Source organism: Budorcas taxicolor, chromosome 11 (assembly GCF_023091745.1).
Source record: "Budorcas taxicolor isolate Tak-1 chromosome 11, Takin1.1, whole genome shotgun sequence".
NCBI lineage: Eukaryota > Metazoa > Chordata > Mammalia > Artiodactyla > Bovidae > Budorcas > Budorcas taxicolor.
The window spans coordinates 69950141-69969453 of record NC_068920.1 but is presented as its reverse complement, the minus strand read 5'-3'; the positions used below and the strand labels follow the sequence as shown (position 1 = coordinate 69969453).

The following is a 19313-nucleotide window of genomic DNA, read 5'->3' as shown; positions in this document are numbered from 1 at the left end:
ACCTGGCGTGGTCAAGCGTTTGGCGTCATCCAGAAAATAGGGCTCAAGCCAGTCAGCGGGAACTTTGCTGTCCCGGGCGGCCGTTCATTGGTTGATAACTCTAACCCTGTTCTGTCGTCCGTATTGGCTGTTGTCGCTGTCAGTCACAGCCATGGGTCGAACCTTCCCCACTCTTTGTCTGTGCAAGCTCCTGTTGTCTGGGAGAGTGGCGGAGGTGCTTTTGTAGATTGGTCGCAGGGAGAAGCCTGTGAGCTTTCCTATTGGCCCATCTGTCCGAGAGTGATGCGGATTGGTGGGACGGAACAACCTGGGTGCTAGTTGGCAGAGCTCTCGCTGGATGGAAGGTCCGGTCGCAGAGTGATGGTGGCGGCAGCGAAGATGGGCCGGGCAGGGACCATGGCGGTGGAGGCAGAGGTGGCAGGGGCGGGGCAGCTGGCGGTAGAGGAGACTGTGGTCTTCAGGGAGCTGTAGGTGGAGGCATGGCTCGGGCTACCGGCGGGAACGGCAGCGAGGAGGCCTGGGGGGCACTTCGAGTGCGGCAACAGCAGGTATCCCAACAGCTCCAAAAGCCTATCACGACAGCCATTTATTTCTCCTTCCCCATTCCTTGCCCCTGCCTTTTGGCGGGTGGCGGAGGAACTCTCGGAGCCAAAGGTACTGTGAAATTCCTAGATATGGCCCTTCTACTCTGTGTAAACTTTGTGATGTAGGTGCTGTTGACTTTTGCCTGCAGCTTCATAGATCCCATCCCTTAGCTGCAGTGGAAGCTTGCAGTGGCTCTCCAGTGACCAGAGGCATAGTGAGGCCCCAGGGAGGTTCCTTCTGTCTTGCAACAGTTATTTGTGATGTTTTTCTATGTGCCTATTGTCATAACAGAGTCTGGCAGTGTCTTCTCTTGAGGGAGCAATTTGGAGAAGAGATGGAACCCAGAATCACGCCCTGGATGCCATCCTTTATCATCCACAGCAATCCCATCTGGTTGGGAACCCTGCTCTGGGTCTCTTATTGCTCCTCCTCTACCCTAGGAAGCCTGAGACCCAGGGCTGGAAAGATCCAGCTTAGGAGTGGGGATTGGCAGACCACAGGGAATGATAATGAAAACAGCTTTGGAAATTACCTAAACCCCTTACCCATCATCTGAGACTTTGAGATAGCCCAGTCTTCGGACTTCTGCCAAAACACTCCCTTAACATTAAACACCCTAGGGAGCCAGGCTTGAATATGAGAGGTCTCCTATATGCAGAGCTGCAATCTGCCTCTTTGTATGCCCACACCTTGCATCTTAAGTCTCTAGACTGATTCTTGCTATTCCAAATCCTCTTCCATGCTGGCAGCCCTTCAGATATTTGAACACTCCTCTCAACATCACTTTTTCCTCTCCCCATAGATTTCTGAGCTAAGCTTGGCTCACAGGATGGGACTGTGTATGTGTATGCAGGGGGTGGGGGTGGACAGTGTCTTGGGCTGGAATTTCCCTTTAAGTGCTTCCTTGCTCCCAGCTTCGAGAGCTGTGCCCGGGAGTGAACAACCAGCCCTACCTCTGTGAGAGTGGTCACTGCTGTGGGGAGACTGGCTGCTGCACGTACTACTATGAGCTCTGGTGTGAGTCTTCAAGGGGGCTCTTCTTTTGTTCTGCCCACCCGCCTTTGGACTTCAGCCTTCAAGGACCCTTCTCTGCATAGGAGGTATCTAAGTCTCTTCCTCCTCGCCTCCTGCAGGGTTCTGGCTGCTCTGGACTGTCCTCATTCTCTTTAGCTGCTGTTGCGCCTTCCGCCATCGACGAGCTAAACTACGGCTGCAGCAGCAGCAGCGGCAGCGGGAGATCAACTTGTTGGCCTACCATGGGGCGTGCCATGGGGCTGGCCCTGTCCCTACTGGCTCACTGCTTGATCTTCGTGAGTGACGAGGCTCTGGCCTCTCAGTGGTCCCTCCCAAACCAGGACCCTGGTTCATTCCACACTCCCTTTTCAGAGATTTCAAGGCACACTTTTCCCTCATAGGAAAGACACCACCACTCCACCCCTGGTTGCCTTCTATCGACCATACCATTCTTTCCTGCAGGCCTCCTCAGCGCCTTCAAACCCCCAGCCTATGAGGATGTGGTTCACCGCCCAGGCACTCCACCGCCTCCTTACACTGCAGCCACAGGCTGCCCCTCGACTGCTTCCAGCCAGTGCACCTGCTGCTCCTCCGCTTCCAGCTGTCCTGCCCGCCACGAGGGAACAAACGTGGAAGACGTTTCCTCCCACCAGAGTGCCCCTCCTCATCAGGAGGGTGAGCTTGGGGCAGGAGTGAGCCCTGCCCCCACACCCCCCTCCTGCCGCTATCGCCGCCTGACTGGTGACTCAGGTATTGAGCTCTGCCCTTGTCCTGACTCCAGTGAGGGTGAGCCAGTCAAGGAGGCTAGGGTTAGTGCCACCTCACGAGAGGTGGAAGACCAGTCCCCTTGTGCACGGCCCCTAAATCCTGCACCCCAAGTCTCTCCTGTGGGGCTGGCTTCCAGCGAAGGGGACATCCCATAAGCAATTTTGGGAGGCAGGGGGTGGGTTACTTCCCCACCAGAAACAGCCCTAATCCCAGCTCCCTGGGTTCTTGGCCTCTCCCTGCCCTCCTAGAATCTGAAAAGGCTGGAGTCCTGAGAAGGGCAGTGTTTGGGGGACTGTGCGAGCTCTATCCCCCAGGATATACACAGGAGCCTTTGATCTCATTAAAGAGATGTGAACCAGCTGCTTGTGGATTTGGGTAGACTAGTGCTCGACTGACTGCATTGCACTTGACCTGACTAGGTTTGGAAGGGACAGTCAGTGGCCACTTTTCCCACCTTCTCTGAAGGAGAACAGGCAGCCCTAAGGCCTGGACTGAGTGAGTTAAGACCTCTTGGTGAGGCAAAGCTGGCAAAAGCAATAAGAGTCTGGCATGGTTTTCCCATTTATTTAGAAAAATAGACTCTGAATTCACATTCACCCCAGGGCTATGTGGGATGTCAGTTAGGAGACACCTGAGATGAGCTGAGGAGGGTTTGAAGCACTGGTATCTGACAGCTAGGGACAGAAGTGAGAGACCTGTCCCTTTAGTCCAGAATGGAATAAGGGGGCTGGCTTCCCCTCCCACGCTCCCCTTCAGTAGTCTTCAGCCATGGCCAGTAGGACAAGGCTGGTCCAGCCCTGGAAAGGGCGGCAGCCCATGCCTCGCCCATCCTGGTCACTGTACTGCTCCCACAGGAAGCCTGTGGCCTGGTACTGCTGTCTCACATTGCCCACCAGATTGGCACGGAGCTCTCTGTGGAGCCTGGCAGCACGGGCCTGGTGGGGACCCTCCAGATGCCCATAGTAGTGCAGAGCCCCCAGTGCCAGGTAGTTTACATTGAGCCACACAGCACCTCGCCAGTAGGGAGGATCATGCTCTGAGTTGCGCTGGCTGTAAAAGGGGCTGGATGCTGCAAGAGAGCGCAAACCAAAGGGGCTCCAGAGTTGACGCCGATCAGCTAGAACATCCAGCATGGGTCCAAGGCGAGGTGAATTGCGGTCCAGCAGCCGCAGCAGAAAGGGGAAAAGACTGACGTAGCCCAAGGCATCCACATACTGTAAGTGAGGGTGGGGCCGGCCCACCACCCGCATCAGCCCCTGAGGGGGCCGAGGCTTCAGCTGCACCGCTTTTGTATGGTTCCCAAAGTCTGCAAAGACTCCTAACTCTGGGGCCCAATGCAGCTCATCCAGGCTCTCCTCTTCCAGGGAGGCAGCCAGTGGGCCCAGCTCTGCAGCTGCCTCAGCCTCTCCCAACTGCTCTGCTAGCCGCATAAGCACACGGGAACCCAGGGCCACCCAGCACCGCAGATCCAGGTGCCGCTCACTGGCTGAGGGGTGTGAAGCCCGGGGATAGTCATCCAGCCCTGAAGGCAGTGTCTTGGGGTTTAGTAGGGTTGGCAAGGCTGGGTCCCGGCCGCGCCAGCGGTAAGATAGTGGCACTGGCCCTGCCTGGCTGTGATGAAGCCAGAAGAACCAGGCGCGCAGGCGAGGGAAGGCCCTGCGGAGGAAGGCCAAGTCGGCAGGGTCACCACCGTCTAGCATGTGGGCTACAGGCAAAAGCAGAGTTGGAGGGTTGGCATGGGCTGTCCTTTGCACCAGGAACTCTGAGGGCACCCGGGCTCGGGCCTCATCCCCCAGCACCTGCTCCCGCCCAATCCAGCCGTCGGCATTAAGCAGCCCCAGCCAGTGGCCTATGGCTTCCCGGGTGAGCCGGGGATCCCACCGTTGGATCACCAGCTGGTGAAAGCCCTCATCCCAAAGGAAGCCTCTTGGGAAGAATGACCGAGAGGGCACTGCTGTGAAAAGAGGGACAGATGGAAAGAGGACTGGGTCCACCTTCTGCTCAGACCCCTCAACCTCCATGTCTGGCAACACCAGACTCTGTCCATAGAAATAGCCAATCCCACCAAGAAGGCCACTGAGGGCACCCTGACCCAAAGCCTGCTCCTCAGGGCTCAGGCCCTTCTCCTTTAGCCGGAAAGTCTTCTCAAAGCGCTCTCTAAAGGCTTCAGCATGGCTTTCGAGGGCGTGGGTCAGCAGGCTGCCTGCCAGCTGCTCTAAGGCTTGGCTGCCTCCTGTCCGGGCACTGCCTGATTCAAACACCAACTCCACAGAAAAGGGGACTTTCAGTGTCACCTGTTGTATCAAAAATTGCCCTTGTGCCTGTCCTTGCCCACTTGGGCCTCTGTCGTCCCACTTCAGAGATCCTGGCAAGCCGAGGTAGCGTTCAGGGGAAGCCCCCGGGGGCCGATGCTGAAACCAGTTATTTAGGCGACTCTTCACCATCTCTGTCAGCAAGGGAAGTCCTGGATTGGAGGACCAGAAGACATTGTAGCTTGAAAGGAAAAAAATGAACAGGAAATATTATGCAGGAGGAAGCGGTGAGGATTATAAAGAGAAAGGAGGTGATGAGGAGTCAGGATGGGAAGGTCTAGGCAATGCAGGGAACATGGAGCCTAGTGAGAAGGGAAATGCCTGGTGAAAAGAGGGTAGGGTTAAGGAGATGGAAATTAGACTAAGTCAGCATCCATGCCACCCCTCCCACCATCCCACACTCTTCCCCCAGTTACCTGCCATACTTGGGGGTGGTATCTCCTGGACTGGTTGGTGCCAGAAGTGTAAGGCGGAAGTCACCAAGTTCACTAGTGTGCCCACTGATGAACTTCAGCTGCCCCTTAGCCCCAACCTCTGGCACAAGGACTTCTTTGCCGTCTGTTACCACATAGAAGAACAGGGACACCAAAGGGAGGGCAGAAGTACCTGAGGCCTGGGTGACCAATGAGGAGAGAAAAGCAGCATTAGGTCAGCAGGCCTTCCCCTGAGAATCAGCCTTAGGGAAAGGGACAGCAGGTGAAAACAACACACATCTCGCAGTGTCAAGGGTCACTGACAGGAAGCACCAGTGGGGCGGGATAAAGAGCTATGCTCAGCTCTGGGAAACGACAGTACTTTTGTGCCATGTACTGTGTGAAGAACTCTACATATTACTGGTATTTCCTTTAATCCTTAACGATTCTGTGAATTAGGTGCTATTTTTATTTACAGTTTACAGACGAGAAAACCAAGGCTCAGAAGATAGTAAAAAGAGATGGTCATACAGGCAAGTGTTTAAATCAAGCAGCAAACTCAGAGCCCCTTCTGTTTACCCCTACTTTATCCTGCATTTGCAGGCAGCAAAGAAAGGGTGGAGGAAATCTGGACTGGGGGAGGGGTGTCCTGAGGGCCCTGACCTGAGGCTCTACAGTCACTCTCCAGCTCCAGTCCCCTCCGTGCTGACCCCCAGGCCTCTTGACGAACTCAGTGGTGAGCCTTAAGGCTCCATCCTGGATGTGTTGCCGCCCGAAGGAGACACCGTCGTGGAACTCCCAGCCATAGGGACCCACGCCGTCCCCCTGCTCACACGTATGCCTGAGCTTAGGGGTCCCTGGGGTGGTGCCTTGCTGCGCCCACATCAGTCCTGGGGGTAGAATGGCCACGTAAGTCAAAGAGAGAGCTCTTGTCCCTCTGGGTCGCCGATTACTTCAGGGTCATCCCTCCTCCTAACTCTCTGATCCACTCCTCACCACCCTTGATCTGGCGCGAAGCTGGGGCGCCCAGATTAAATGCCCCCCTGCCTGTCCGCCCCGGGTCCAGGTTACCGGTGAGGAGAGGCTGCGGGCTTCGGGTTTTCATGCCGAAGTAGACGTGAGGGCGGTAGGTGCCCCAGAAGAGGTCCGGAGCCACTGTAGGGCTGGAAGAGTCAGGAGGCAGCGCCGGCGGGGCGGAGTGCAGCATGACAGCCCGCCGCGAACGGTACCACGCTAGAAGCCAGCGGCTGGACAGGCCCAGGGCCAGAGACAGGACCACTATGGCCAGAGCCGCGCCCCCAGCCGCGCCCCGGGCCCTGCCGCCCCGGCCATCCCGCCGTACGGGGCCTCCCCGAGCCACCCTCTCTGCCGTCCGCGCTCCGTCTGCCGGCGCTCCGCGGCGCCGCCGCTCGCCCCGAGCCATCCTGGCATAGAAATCGTCGTCGCGGGGACCGGGAAGATGGCAACAGAGCCCGGTCCTGCTTTGCCTCCTAGCCTTGCGCGGCGCCGGGGGCGACCACCGATGTGTCAGCCGCACCTGCCCGCCGGTGCCTACAGCTCGGCTTCCGCCTCCTCCCGGAAGTCCCGCCCCGCCACGTCAGGTTAAGCTCCACGACCGGGAAAGGCTGTCGCCCTCGTGGCGTAAGGTTGATCTCGAGGGTGGGCCTTCTGAGCTGTGTCCACTGGATCAGCGTTTATTTGGCCTCCTCACAGAGTTCACCCGAGAAGGCAGTGGCACCCCACTCCAGTACTCTTGCCTGGAAAAATCCCATGGACGAAGGAGCCTGGTGGGCTGCAGTCCATGGGGTCGCGAAGAGTCGGACACGACTGAGCGACTTCACTTTCACTTTTCACTTTAACGCTTTGGAGAAGGAAATGGCAACCCATTCCAGTGTTCTTGCTAGGAGAATCCCAGGGACGGGGGAGCCTGGTGGGCTGCCGTCTATGGGGTCGCACAGAGTTGGACACGACTGAAGCGACTTAGCAGCAGCAGAGTTCACAGGCTAGTAAGAGAAACCAATCTCACATTTGTCTTTTTTTCCCCTTTTAGTAACTTCTATATATAAGAGCCTGAGACGCCATCCTGTTTTACTTTTAATGTCTCCCCACAGTGCCCCAATCTGGTGGCTGAAAACCGTGGCTTAGAAAGTTCAGTAAGCTGGCCCTGGCCACAGAGCTAAGTGGCTAGCTTGGAACCTAGGTGTATCTGAATCAGACTGCACCTATTGTCCACATACCTATGCCTTCTTTTCTAGTGAAATGGAGTGGATACAAGAGCATCTTTTCCAGCAGTGTCTTTAAGCCTGCTTCTGACTTTAGCTGTGGCATCTCCAGTCTAGGGTTCCTAATTTAGATGAACCCTAAAAGGACCATAATGGTGCTGTGTATACTTTTTTTTTTAGCCTTTTCTACAACCCAGGAAGCAAAGGTGCTTAGGGGAAAGATTGCTTATGTCCAGGTCAGGGAAGGCTGAAGCAAAGAGGTGGCGTCTGCACCTGGTGTTGACATAGAGTCAAGGTTACATTAAAAAAAAAAAAAAGATTTATTTTTGGTTGTAGTGGGTCTTGCTTGCTGCACACGGGTTTTCTCCAGTTGTCGTGAGTAGGGGCTACTCTTCATTGTGATGCATGGGTTCTCACTGCTCTGGCTTTTCTCATTGTGCTGCTGGGGCTCTAAAGTGCAGGCTCAGTAGTTGCGGCGCAAGGGCTTAGTTGGCTGGGGCATGTGAGATCTTCCCAGACCGAGGACTGAATCCAAGTCCCTTGCATTGCAAGGTGGATCCTTAACCACTGGACCATGAGGGAAGCCCTACTCTTTTTGTTTTTTGTTGAGGGCTTTAGAAAAAAAAATTTTTCATTTGGTTGTACCAGGTCTTAGTTGCAGCATGCAAACTCTTAGTCGCTGCATGTAGTATCTAGTTCCTTGACCAGGGATCGAACCCGGGCCCCCTGCCTCAGGAGCAAGGAGTCAACCACTGGACCACTAAGTAAGTCCCAAGGTTACATTTGATGATGGTTCAGAAATGCAACTTAGATTCATAGTTACTTCTTACCAACAGCTCAGCATAAAAGGTGTTTTCATAAAGTACAAATTTCTATCATCCTCTAAAAAAAACCCTGACTTCCCTGGTGGCTCAGAATGTAAAGCATCTGCCTACAATGTGGGAGACCCAGGTTCAAGCCCTGGGTCAGGAAGATCTCCTGGAGAAGGGAATGGCAACCCACTCCAGTATTCTTGCCCCCCCCCCAAAAAAAGAGCGGCTCAAAGAAATATTTTAGAGAAGGAAATGGCAACCCACTCCAGTATTCTTGCCCCCCACCCCCGGCCAAAAAAAAGCGGCTCAAAGAAATATTTTGGAGAAGGAAATGGCAACCCACTCCAGTATTCTTGCCTAGAAAATTCCATGGATGGAGGAGCCTGGTGGGCTACAGTCCATGGGGTCACAAAGAGTCGGACAGACTGAACGAGTTCACGACGAAAAAGACCCTAATCCACATTTATGTTATTCTAGCTATTTACACACCTCCCACCCAAATTTTAATTACATAAAACTAACACTTTATGTTGCACGCTCACTTATTTCACTTCTGGCCCTACCCTCCAGTGGTAGACTTTTTACTCATTTAACAATCACCTTCTGACTAAATCAAATGGTCAGTCCTTTCTTGCTACCATTACACCTGGTCCACTTCTATATTTTAGCACTTAGTACACACCTGAATTTCACCATTCATCCTTGAATCTCAGTAATAATAATCAGTTCAAGTCACAAGGTTAATGCTAAACATCTATAAATTCAACACGTTTATTGCACACTGCATATCAGCCACTAAGCAAAATGTTGGGCACACAGAGAAAACAATCCCAACCTCAAGTTCACAATCTAGAAGCACAGTGCCAGCATTCAATCCATGTTTACAGCAATGTTTGAACCATCTGTGTTTTTACAGATCAGAGTGGTTAATCTAGTCAAAGATAAGAGGTTAACCATGGGGGTGGATAACTCAAATCTAGGTAGTCAGTATCCTTTCATCACTATACAGAGGCCTGTAGCATAAGGCCTCTTACATCCTTATGTTATGCTCACTCAATATTCTAGGCAGTTTACAGACATCTACTTACTTAGACCAGGGATTGAACCAGTGCCCTCTGTAGTGGAAGCCGCAGAGTCTTAATCACTGGACTATTAGGGAAGTCCCAGATATCAATTCACTTAATCCTCTCAACAGTTCTATGAGGTAGGTACTGCTACTGCTAAGTCACTTCAGTCGTGTCTGACTCTGTGCGACCCCATAGACGGCAGCCCACCAGGCTCCCCCGTCCCTGGGATTCTCCAGGCAAGAATACTGGAGTGGGTTGCCATTTCCTTCTCCAATGCATGAAAGTGAAAAGTGAAAGTGAAGTCGCTCAGTCGTGTCGGACTCTTAGCGACCCCATGGACTGCAGCCCACCAGGCTCCTCCGTGGGATTTCCCAGGCAAGAGTACTGGGCTGGGGTGCCATTGCCTTCTCCGAGGTAGGTACTATTATCCCCATTTTACAAATGAGGAAATAGGCACTGAGACTAAGTAATGTGTCCAAAGTTACATGGCTACTTAAGGGAAAAGCTTAGGATTTCAATCCCAGGCATTCTGGTTTTTACTACACTTGATTGTCTCCTAATAGTTTTTCTTTAAAGGGAGAGAGGAGAAAACCAGTCCTTTGAAAATATCACTGATTTAAGCAGAGAAGTACTATAGTAATGTGGTAGGAGGATATATTTGGCAAAGTACATAGCAGCCCGTGTCCAGAGATTCTTGAATGCCTGGCTGAACATTCTTAAGTTTTTCTCTAAACCAGGGCTATCAAGCATTGTTTCTTACAACCTATGGTAAGAAATAATTCTATACTGCAACCAAGTACATGCAAATAAAAACACATCCACACACTTTATATAACTATATTCATGATTACATGCTTAAAAGTTACATTTCTTAAAGAATACTTCCCACTCCATGTGCCATGCACTCTGATACTTTTTATCCTATTTTACTATTTTTTTTTAAGGCTGATTTAAACCCCTAAATTAACTTCATGATCCACAGCCTTAATCTAGTATGAAAAACACTTTAGGCACTGTTTTCTGAAACAAGTAGTGAAAGTTAGTCACTCAGTCGTGTCTTAACTCTTTGTAACCCCATGGACTGTAGCCCACCAGGCTCTTCTGTCCATGGAATTCTCCAGGCAAGAATACTGGAGTGGGTTGCCACTTCCTTCTCCAGAAACAAGTAGTAGGAAGACATAAAACCAATGCTTTGGAAAGATAAAATTAAGGAATGAAAATGGTTAGAAAAAAAGGAGACCAGGTGAGAAAATACAGCAGTAATACAAGAGCATGAATGGGAATGGAGAGAACATTTCAGGAGATTTTAATACAAAATATTCTGAACTTACTGCCTGGATATGCAGGGAAAGGGAGAGGGCAGAACCAGAGATAAAGCTGTGGTTTCCAGCTCAAGAGGTTAAGCAGATTAAGTGCCTTTTAAAGGAATAAGGAATTCAGAAGAAGAGGCAAGTACAGTTGACTCTAAAACAGTGGGGGTGGGGAAGGGAGTTAGGGGCTCCACTCCTTCAGCGTTGAGAAGTGGGGGATAACTTTACAGTCAGCATCCATGATTCCACAACTGCAGATTCAAACAACCACAGATCATGTAGTATTTATTTTAAAAATAAGCATATAGGAGCACCCCTGCAGTTCAAACCTGCCGTTGTTCAAGGATCACTATAGACAGCACGCAAAGATTATCAGTTTTATTTTGGACAAAAAGTGTTGCTGGAATTTGGAGAAAATTGGTAGTAGGTACCCTGACTATATAGCACAGAACTTAAGATTAGAGCCAAACAGAAATATAGGATTTTACCCAAGAGGATAGTTCAAGTCATGACAGAAGACAAGATACCTCAAAAATAAGAGGGAGAGCAGTACACCTTTATGGTCAAGAGAAGACAAGGGGCCCGAGAGGAAGAGAAGTCCCACAAGGAGTGAATAAAGAGCGGCAAATGCGACTGGAATGGAAAGATGAGGACTGGGAAAACAGCATTTCTAATAAGAGTAAGAGGTACCTTGAGTAGTGGAAGAAGCAGCCAAATTCAAAAGGGTTAAGCAGTGAGTGATGGTAAGAAACTGAAATAAATTCAAATCTGTCCGCACCCCTCCCGTCTTTCCTCGTCCCAGAAACACCGGTTAGGCTTGTAGTCACAGGCCTCTTTTCTTTTTTTGGCGTTCTGTGGCCCTCCAGATAGTGATATGAGTAATTAAGTTCTTCTTAAATAAGTGTCCTCAGCAGTCTTGGGTTAAAATCTGTTGACTGGTCTCTTCCGTGCTGTCAGCGCCCGGTACTGGCGCTCGGCTTGTCCCCACTCGCCGCCGCGCCCCTAGCCTGGATGTGGGAGGCGAAAGCAGTGAGCATTTCCTGGGCGGTCAGGTGAGCGCCGCGCATAATCAACCGATGCCCATCTCCTGGAGGGGAAAAACGAGTCAGGCACCAGGACTGCGGGGCCAGGGCCGAGGGCGCGCGACAGGCGCGCGACTCCCGCCCGACTCCCAACGAAACCCACCGAACAGCACGTCCACGCAAGGCTCGGAGCCGTCGTGCCTCACGTCCGCAATCACTGAGCAGTTGAGGTTCGTGCAGCGAACCTTCTCGCTGCTCACCGCCTGGAGGAAGATCCTGCAGTGAAAAAACGGCGTGAGCGCCGGGCAGAAGGGACTAGATCCTCAGCGGCAGGGAGGCGTGACCCTTCGCCCCGCACCACTGCCCCTCGTACCTCGTCGATTCCACGTTCTTCTCGAAGGGGCAGAACTGAACCCGAACCTGCTGGACCGAGCGGAGTCCGAGCCGAGCCAAGGCCGCCGCCATGGTGACACCCGCCCCGGAAGGACTCGTGGCTGGCGGAAGTGTCTCTAGTGCGAGAGTCTGTGAGCCGCGGCGCACTTCCGCAGTCACGGACCTCCGCTCGGTGCGGATTCTCCGCCCGTGTTGGCGGTGCTGGTCCCCAAGCCGCCGCCCTGGGCTCCCCAACCGAGAAGAGGAGGAACGCCAGGAAGGAGAGAGACGGTTTCGGCACAGGGTATGGAGGGCCCAAAGTACGCCCTCAATAAACACTACGTGACATCAATAGCCCTCTTGTACCACGGTGAAGACAGTGAATAATACGAAAGCCATTTGCTCCTGGCTCGGATGACACGCCTTCTGCAGCCTCTCCCTCTCTGCACCCTGCTGATCTAGGTTAACACCGTCTTAAGTGCTGGTCCCTTCCAAGGGGAGGGCACTACCACCGTAGGGATTATAAACCTACCAGAGGGTGAACCCCACTCAGGTAATTTCAGATTAAATGTGTGGACTCTGGAGTAGCTAACGCTTACACGTGAAGGTTCTACAGCCCACTATTCTTAAATGACTAAAAATAGTAAGGAGGGGAGTACAGGGTACTGTAACATAGGCCGCGGGGACTGATTTGGGTGCAGAAATTCCACCTCTGTGGTTCCTGAGGAATTACTTTGTAGTAGTGTCCCAACCTGTCTTGTGTTTAGCCTGGCTCCTGGGATTTAAGAGGAAGTGACATCAAGGCTCCCTGCTTTCTATTGGTTTTCCCCTTTCTCCTGGGATCCAACCCTAGAGTCTTACTCCCAGGATTTAGCTGCTAGTGTCTAGCCCTGAGATGTCTTTACTGATGGGGAACTGTGCCTGAGCCTCCCAAGGATGCTGACCTCCAGGTTTCAAGCTGTGATTATGCCCTTTACTCTGGATTCCAGGCAGTTGGAGTAGTGATCTTGGGTTAGCTTTTCAAGTCCAGGCTCTGTGTAGCTTGTGGTTCTCAGATATGCTTTCTTCCAAGCTCCCAATTAAGCTTTTAAAATATGCATGTCTAAATGTCTGGGCTTTTTCAGACAGAGATGGGGAGCTCTGGCTAGCTTTTGATGAGGGTCTTTAGGATTCAGAACTGGTCCCCAGGCAGGAAAGAAAAGATAAGTGCCAGCGAGGATGCTGGTGCTGCCTCAGAGCAAGCCAGGCCTGCTGGTTTCCTACCAGGTAAGCATCAGGGCTAGGTCCTCCTCCCCACAGTGTGCTTAGCAGCTGAGCTGTCTGGGTTGGAAATACTCCAGGCTGAAGAGGGGGCTCCAAGCTCTCCAGGCTGTTGAGGCTGCTGCTGGGCAATTCCATGGTCTGAACCTCATTACATGCACCTGGTAAGGCAGGAGGGGAAGGCAGGTAGCTAGCAAGGGGGACACTAAAGCCAGACTGAGGATGGGAATGGGTTACGAATAATGAGCTAGGGGCAAAGAGAGCCTGGAGTTGGGGAGGGAGAGTGACTCACAGCAACAGGGAAGCCCCCTGTGGACTTGAGTCTTGGGTAGGGGCTGCTGCAACAGACACAGCAGGGCCCCATCCAGCCGCTGGAAGATGCTGAGCATGAACAGAGTCTGGCGAAGTTCTGAGGACAGGCCCCACTGCTCCTCCTCCAGCAAGTCCCTGACCACTCCAAAGTCTTGTCTGAGCTGCAGCGCCCCCTGCAGGCTGAAGGCCAAGGTACAGTGTGGCCACCTGACCCTCCTGCCTCTCCAAACTGCTCTTCCCCACCGTTCCCCTCCCTTGTTTCAGTTCTGTTCATTGCCCTGCCACTTCCTTCTTTTCTTCTCACCTGAACCGGATCCCATGAGAGAGGATGTGGTCAAGCCAAGCACCCAGGATGGCGTTCAGCGCCTGGCTCAGGGCAGGGGCCTGGGCTTGGGGTGGCAGTCCGTGCAGTCCTTGCAACACAGGCTCCAGTATCCTGCGGACCACCAACCCAGCATACTCACTAGGAATGCTGGGAAGTTCTGGAGTGAGAGAAGAGAAAGGACAGGATATGAGGTTAGGGAGATCCCTCCAACCCCTAATGGAGCATTTGGGGGAAGAGGGTAGGATTTCAGGGTGTGGGGACAAAGAAGGTGAGGACAAGGATGGAGGCAGAGAGGTGGAGCCCCTCAAGGACGCGGAGGGGCTTGGAAACTGTTACCCTGGGAAGCCTGGGAGGGAGTGCTGAGATGAGTTACCAGGACACAGACGATGCCGCCAGTACCGACCCCGTGGCATGTGGAGTTCGAAGTCCTGTGTGGCTTGTTTATGACATTCGTGAAAAAAGAGACTCAGTGACTCTTCAGGCAGGAGCTGTGGGGATAAGGAAAAAGTAAAAGGGCTTGCTTATCTGTGAGGGATTTGTCAAGTCATATGCTCTTCTAAATCTGAGGTGTTTATTAACCTGGCATCCATAAAGCCCCAGAACAGAATTGTATGCATAATTGTATGGGCTTGGGCATTTTCTGAGGAGAGATGCTATAGCCTTTACTGAGTTTTCCAAAGGCCTGGACTGAGAAAAGATTATGGACAATTGACCTAAGATTACCCTGCTCTCCTCAGCTTGATTTAGAAAATGGATATCCTCCAGGTTTATTCTGTAGGAACATTAATAGGAAAAAAAAGATGGAGACACCCTCACTACCACCAGTGTTCAAAAACAAATGCTACAGAGAGGGGTCTGCATGATGTGCAGACAGGCAGTGGCTGAAAAGAGAAGTGAATTGTATGATCTTCTGTCATCTATGAAAGGAAGGCAAGGACTGCTTGTAGATCAGGAGCAATCAATATAACTTTCTGAGATTCAAGAACCTTTGGAATGTCCTCACACTGAATATTCTTTATAGCCACTTCCGTTTCCCCAAAGCATTATAACCCACAAAGCAAGAAAAAGTCCATGTGCTGGTTTGGTTTCTCTGGTTTGATAGGTTTTGTTTTTGGATGGGGGAGAAGACAGCAAAAAGAGAGAGGTGTCTACAGCCCATCTTGGAGAAGAACCCCACGAACTGGGGTGTATAGTGGCCGGTCTAAAGAAAAGGTGACTGTATGCCTGAAGCCTGAAGAGGATGGGACTGGGTTGGGGGGCGGGGGTGGGCAGACTTGGTGGGGGAGGGCCCCTGTGGCTCCTGATACATATCCTGACAACAGCCTATCTAAATCCAAACTCTTCTCTTAGCCCAAACATCAGTACCCCTTTCTCCCTTATGTATGATAAAGAAGTTACCCTTTTGTCAACTGACATTTGTCAGGAAATTCTGTACTCAGCACTCAGGAAATACAAGGTCACACTATGAGACAGTTTTTTCTTTGAGACATTACAATCCAGCTGAGGAGAAAATGCACATCTGATTGTTCTTTTTCGTCCCAGTGCTGTATGTAGGTGAAAGCCCAGAACAGACCCAGCAGTAGAGCAAGGCATGAAACTAGACGGCGTTTTGTTCACATGGTGAGCACACTGTCCCTGCCCATTTTGCTCCGTTCTCACTGCAGCTACCACGAGTTGGACCTTTCTCATATTATGTCTCCCCACTTCCCTTCTATCCTGACTGCTATAGCTAGATCAAAGTCTATCACTTACAACTTAGAATGGCTCCCTGTCACTTATGAGATAAAGTCTAAAATCTGTGGGCTGGTGTTCACTGCCCTCCATGTCTTGATGACAACCTACTCCTCCACAATCCTCCGCCCCTGCCCTTGACATGTGCACAAGTATATGCCCATGTACATGCACACACACACACAAAGGGAGCTTTTGCTTTGGTCAGGCCATCTCCCCACTATTCCCCCAAGGAACTATGAACTCCCCACCTCCAGTAACCCCTGCTGCTCCTCTGAGGCTACCCATCCACCAGCGTGAGCCACAGGCCCTGTATGGAGCTTCTGTTACTACATGCCCACCAAAGCCTTCCCTCCCCAGAGCTCCCACAATCATCACTGCCCAACCCTACTCATGAAGAGCCCGTTCTGGGACATGTTGAATTGAAAGAGGACATGGGAGTAGAAATGCCCAACAGGCAGATGCAGATGGTGGATTAGGGCCAAACTGTGAGGGTTCACAGCGCCTTGGTGCAGAGAGAGGAGCAGAGGGACAGGGGCTACACTCCACAACCATGCCCCTATATTCAGGGCAAAGAGGCGACATCTAGGCAGGAAGAGAAAACAAAAAGCAGAGGGACATCATCCACAATAGGGACAGATAGAGTATAAGATGGAGAAAAAAAAGAAGAGCTTCAGTCATAAATTTAGAGGAAAATAATAACATATTAGAAGAAACAGCCAAGAATGAATGAGCATCACCACTGTAGAACGGGGATTAGTCGTGGAGGCAATTAAAGTGCTAGTTTTTCCATCACAAGCCTTCTAGAAGAATATTTTGAGTTTTAATAAAAATACAAGTTGTACTTAAGAAAAAGAAACATTCTATCAAAAACTAGTAAAGTCAATCATTTATCTTGCTTATTCTCTACAAAATATACCTCAAAGTAACCAAATAATTTTTGAGGCCAAGTTTCACTTGGGACTTCCCAGCTGGTCTAGTGGTTGAGTCCAGTTTCCAATGCAGGGGACCCCAGTTCAGTTCCTGGTCAGGGAACTTAGATCCCACATGCAGGGGGCACCTGAGCCCCCACACTGGTGCTCATGCACAATGAAAGATCTCACATACGTCAATGAGGATTGCACATGCCACAGCTAAGACTCAGCCAAATAAGTAAATTAAAAATTGTAAAGTTTCACTTTGTAAGAGTAATCTGATTAACAATGAAGAAAGGATGACAGAGTTAGAATGTCACCACCTTGCACCCTCTAATGAAATAATGGTCATAGACAGTGATCATCAGTGGCTGTTAAAGTCACAACAGGAGAGCCTGACATAGGAGTTGGGGGTTGGGATATACAAATGAAAGAAACTGACCATGAGTTGATTGTTAAAGCCTCAGTGGTAGGAATATGGAGGTCCATTATATTCTTCTACTTATGTATTTTTAAAAATTTTTCCATAATGAGAGGACAAAAAGTGGATTTAGTGGCAGTCCACACAAGAAAAGATACATTCAGTGGCAATTCCAAGGCACTTTAGTTGTTCCACCACCATCACAACCAACCCCCAAGCTGGTGCCTCTCCTTACCTGGATCTGCACAGTCAGCTTCCGGATCTCCAGGCCCAGCTGCTGCTCCACATCCAGAGCCAAGCTTTCCTCTGAGGCCAGGCGAGACAAAGCTTCTGCCTCCTGCAGTAGAGGCTTTGATAGAAACAGAGTGAGGTCTGAGCCCAACGCAGGATGCTCCCCTCCTGCTCCCTAGCTACTCACAGGTAAGTCCTTCTGGATCAGGAGCAGGAAGGAACCTGGGGCCCATGCTGCCAGATGCTGCTGAGTTCTGCTCCAAAACCAGAGCAAGGTAGTTTGCAGGGTACAGAGCCCCAGGGCAAGGGGTGCAGGACCTGCGGAGAGGAGGGACAGAATATCTGAAGGGATATGGAGCACCTTTGGGAAGAGGCAGGTTTCAGAACACAATAAGGAATAAAGGGGGTGTCCTCAGTGTTCTCCTATCCCCCCCATCCCCAGCACCTTGTCTCACCTGGTGGCCCGCAGAGGAGGAGTCCTGACCTGGGCTCCCGGAGGGCATCCAAGAGAGGAGGGAAGAGCTGTTGTAAAAGTTCGCTGGTACAAGAGGATGAAGGAAGGCTGCTCTCATTTCCACCAGCAGATCCCAAGACCTGGCAGAAGCCTGAAGATGAGGGGTATGGTTTGATAAGGAAGGGGCAATCTGGGGCTTGTGTGACTGCCATTACCCCTTCCTCCTCACCTTGATCCCAGCTCCAAATAAGAGACTGATGAATTAGGTTGTGACACAAAGAAGCCAGCTCCTTCTCACACTCCTGAGGCAGTGATGCTAGTGGAAGAAATGACTCTGGAGCCTGAAAACAAGGTCTCTCTTTTCCACAGCCACTGCCCCCACTCAGTGATGGAGGAAGTTTCCCCCAAGACTCAAGGCTGGCATGGAAAGCAAGACCTTGCCTTTAAAGCTAAGAAGCTTATAACCTGAACCCCCAGGGGTTGGGAGGGGTGGGGGATGTTCCTTCTAAAGGGCCTGCTTTTGTAGTCTTGTGGCAGGTGAGTGAGGTGTATACGGAAGTAAGACTCCAGCCTTCCCAAACACCCACCCAGGCCCATCACTCACCCTGACCCAGTGCCTGACTCAGTTGCTGTGCCGCTGCCCTGGGGTCCCTCCAGGGTCCTAGACTTAGGCTCTGGGCACAGGCTGCCCACAGCAGGGTCCAGTACTGGCTCCACAAGGCTCCGGCCCTTCCAAGCCCCAGTTCACTGCTGGCTGAACCCGTCACGCCCCCCAACAGGCCCAGTAGCCCTGGCAACAGCTCCCGCTCCTCTTGGCACCATCTGAGGAGCTGGTCCCTCAAGCCAGATCCCCTGAGCGCCTCATCCAGCCAACCTGCCGCCTGGCAACCCCGCTCCCCTGTCAGGAGGCGGAGCACACGGCCGGGAGGATACGGGCGCGCTGATGCTGGGACTTGGCTGAAGGCTTTCCCCTGCAGCTGGTGGTACGCTGAAAGTGCCAGCAGCAGGTCGGCGAGTTGGGACGACAGGGCTGGGGTGGCGGGCGCCCGGCCCAGAGCTCGAAGCCGCATCTCGACAGTAGCATCCAAGCGCTGGGCTGCTAGTCCGACGGGGCGTGCCAGGAGTCGCGGGTGGGGCGTCTCCAGAAGCCTGCTTCGCAGGACCGCCCCTCTGGAAAGGTGCTGTAGCAGGTCGCGACACAGCTGAAGCAAGGGGCCGTGGCTGGGAGATGGAGCGCCGGGACTCAGGATCCTCAGGAAGCGCACGGCCGCCTGTAGGTGGAGGGCGCAATCCCGCGCTTGGAGGAGCTGCTCCCGCTCGCGCTGCAGTCGCAGCAACACAGCCCTGAGACGCCGTAGCGCCGGAGGAATCAGGCCGCCAGGTGCCAGCTCCCGCCCACAGTCTACAGCGCCCGCCTCACTGTGCTCTCCTGCGTCCGCCGGCGCCACCCACCACGGCTGCTCTTTCGGAGCCCCGTCAGGCCGAGGGTCCTGGCAGAGGATGCTCCGGGCGACCGGCAGCGCCAGCCAGCCACGGACGTCCCCGCGGAGAGCGCCTGCCCGCTTTCTCTGCCACTGCTCCTCCTCGCCGCCCCCGGGCTGCGCCCGTAACGGCGGCACGGTAGCCAGCGGAGGCAGAAGGCCACCAGAGCGAGACGCCTGGGCCATGGGGACACCGTGTCCGGAGCCAGCCTAACGATTCCCGCCACCCCGCACTGCCCAACGCCCGCCACAGCGGCGGCTCCGCCCTGTCCCCGGAGCCTTCAACT

The 19313-nt window shown here is 52.6% G+C and overlaps 4 protein-coding genes across 5 annotated transcripts; 1 reads left to right on the top strand and 3 right to left on the bottom strand.

The window, feature by feature from the left end:
- The first annotated feature begins 330 nt into the window (after positions 1–330).
- Positions 331–2718, top strand: WBP1 (WW domain binding protein 1). Its single transcript, XM_052648311.1, has 4 exons — positions 331–548; positions 1500–1602; positions 1719–1895; positions 2062–2718. The coding sequence occupies exons 1-4, from the start codon at positions 480–482 to the stop codon at positions 2520–2522; spliced, it is 810 nt and encodes a 269-aa protein (XP_052504271.1). The 5' UTR covers positions 331–479; the 3' UTR covers positions 2523–2718.
- Positions 2719–2930: 212 nt separating this feature from the next.
- On the bottom strand, positions 2931–6619 carry MOGS (mannosyl-oligosaccharide glucosidase). The gene is made up of 4 exons (XM_052648474.1): positions 6164–6619; positions 5756–5982; positions 5096–5292; positions 2931–4860 (listed from the first exon to the last, which is right to left on the bottom strand). Exons 1-4 carry the CDS (start codon positions 6513–6515, stop codon positions 3120–3122), a joined length of 2517 nt encoding a protein of 838 aa, XP_052504434.1. The 5' UTR covers positions 6516–6619; the 3' UTR covers positions 2931–3119.
- Positions 6620–8875: 2256 nt separating this feature from the next.
- Positions 8876–12084, bottom strand: MRPL53 (mitochondrial ribosomal protein L53). Its single transcript, XM_052647806.1, has 3 exons — positions 11899–12084; positions 11689–11801; positions 8876–11590 (listed from the first exon to the last, which is right to left on the bottom strand). Exons 1-3 carry the CDS (start codon positions 11988–11990, stop codon positions 11457–11459), a joined length of 339 nt encoding a protein of 112 aa, XP_052503766.1. The 5' UTR covers positions 11991–12084; the 3' UTR covers positions 8876–11456.
- A 166-nt stretch (positions 12085–12250) lies between these two features.
- On the bottom strand, positions 12251–19212 carry CCDC142 (coiled-coil domain containing 142). Of its 2 annotated transcripts, XM_052647805.1 has the most exons (9): positions 18150–19212; positions 17775–17861; positions 17547–17696; positions 17279–17409; positions 17096–17209; positions 14168–14282; positions 13774–13951; positions 13450–13649; positions 12251–13318 (listed from the first exon to the last, which is right to left on the bottom strand). In XM_052647805.1, the coding sequence occupies exons 1-9, from the start codon at positions 19210–19212 to the stop codon at positions 13062–13064; spliced, it is 2295 nt and encodes a 764-aa protein (XP_052503765.1). In that variant the 3' UTR covers positions 12251–13061. The 2 variants fall into 2 exon arrangements, with proteins under 2 accessions (XP_052503765.1, XP_052503764.1); XM_052647804.1 differs by having other exon boundaries at positions 17547–17861.
- Between the last annotated feature and the right edge of the window lie 101 nt (positions 19213–19313).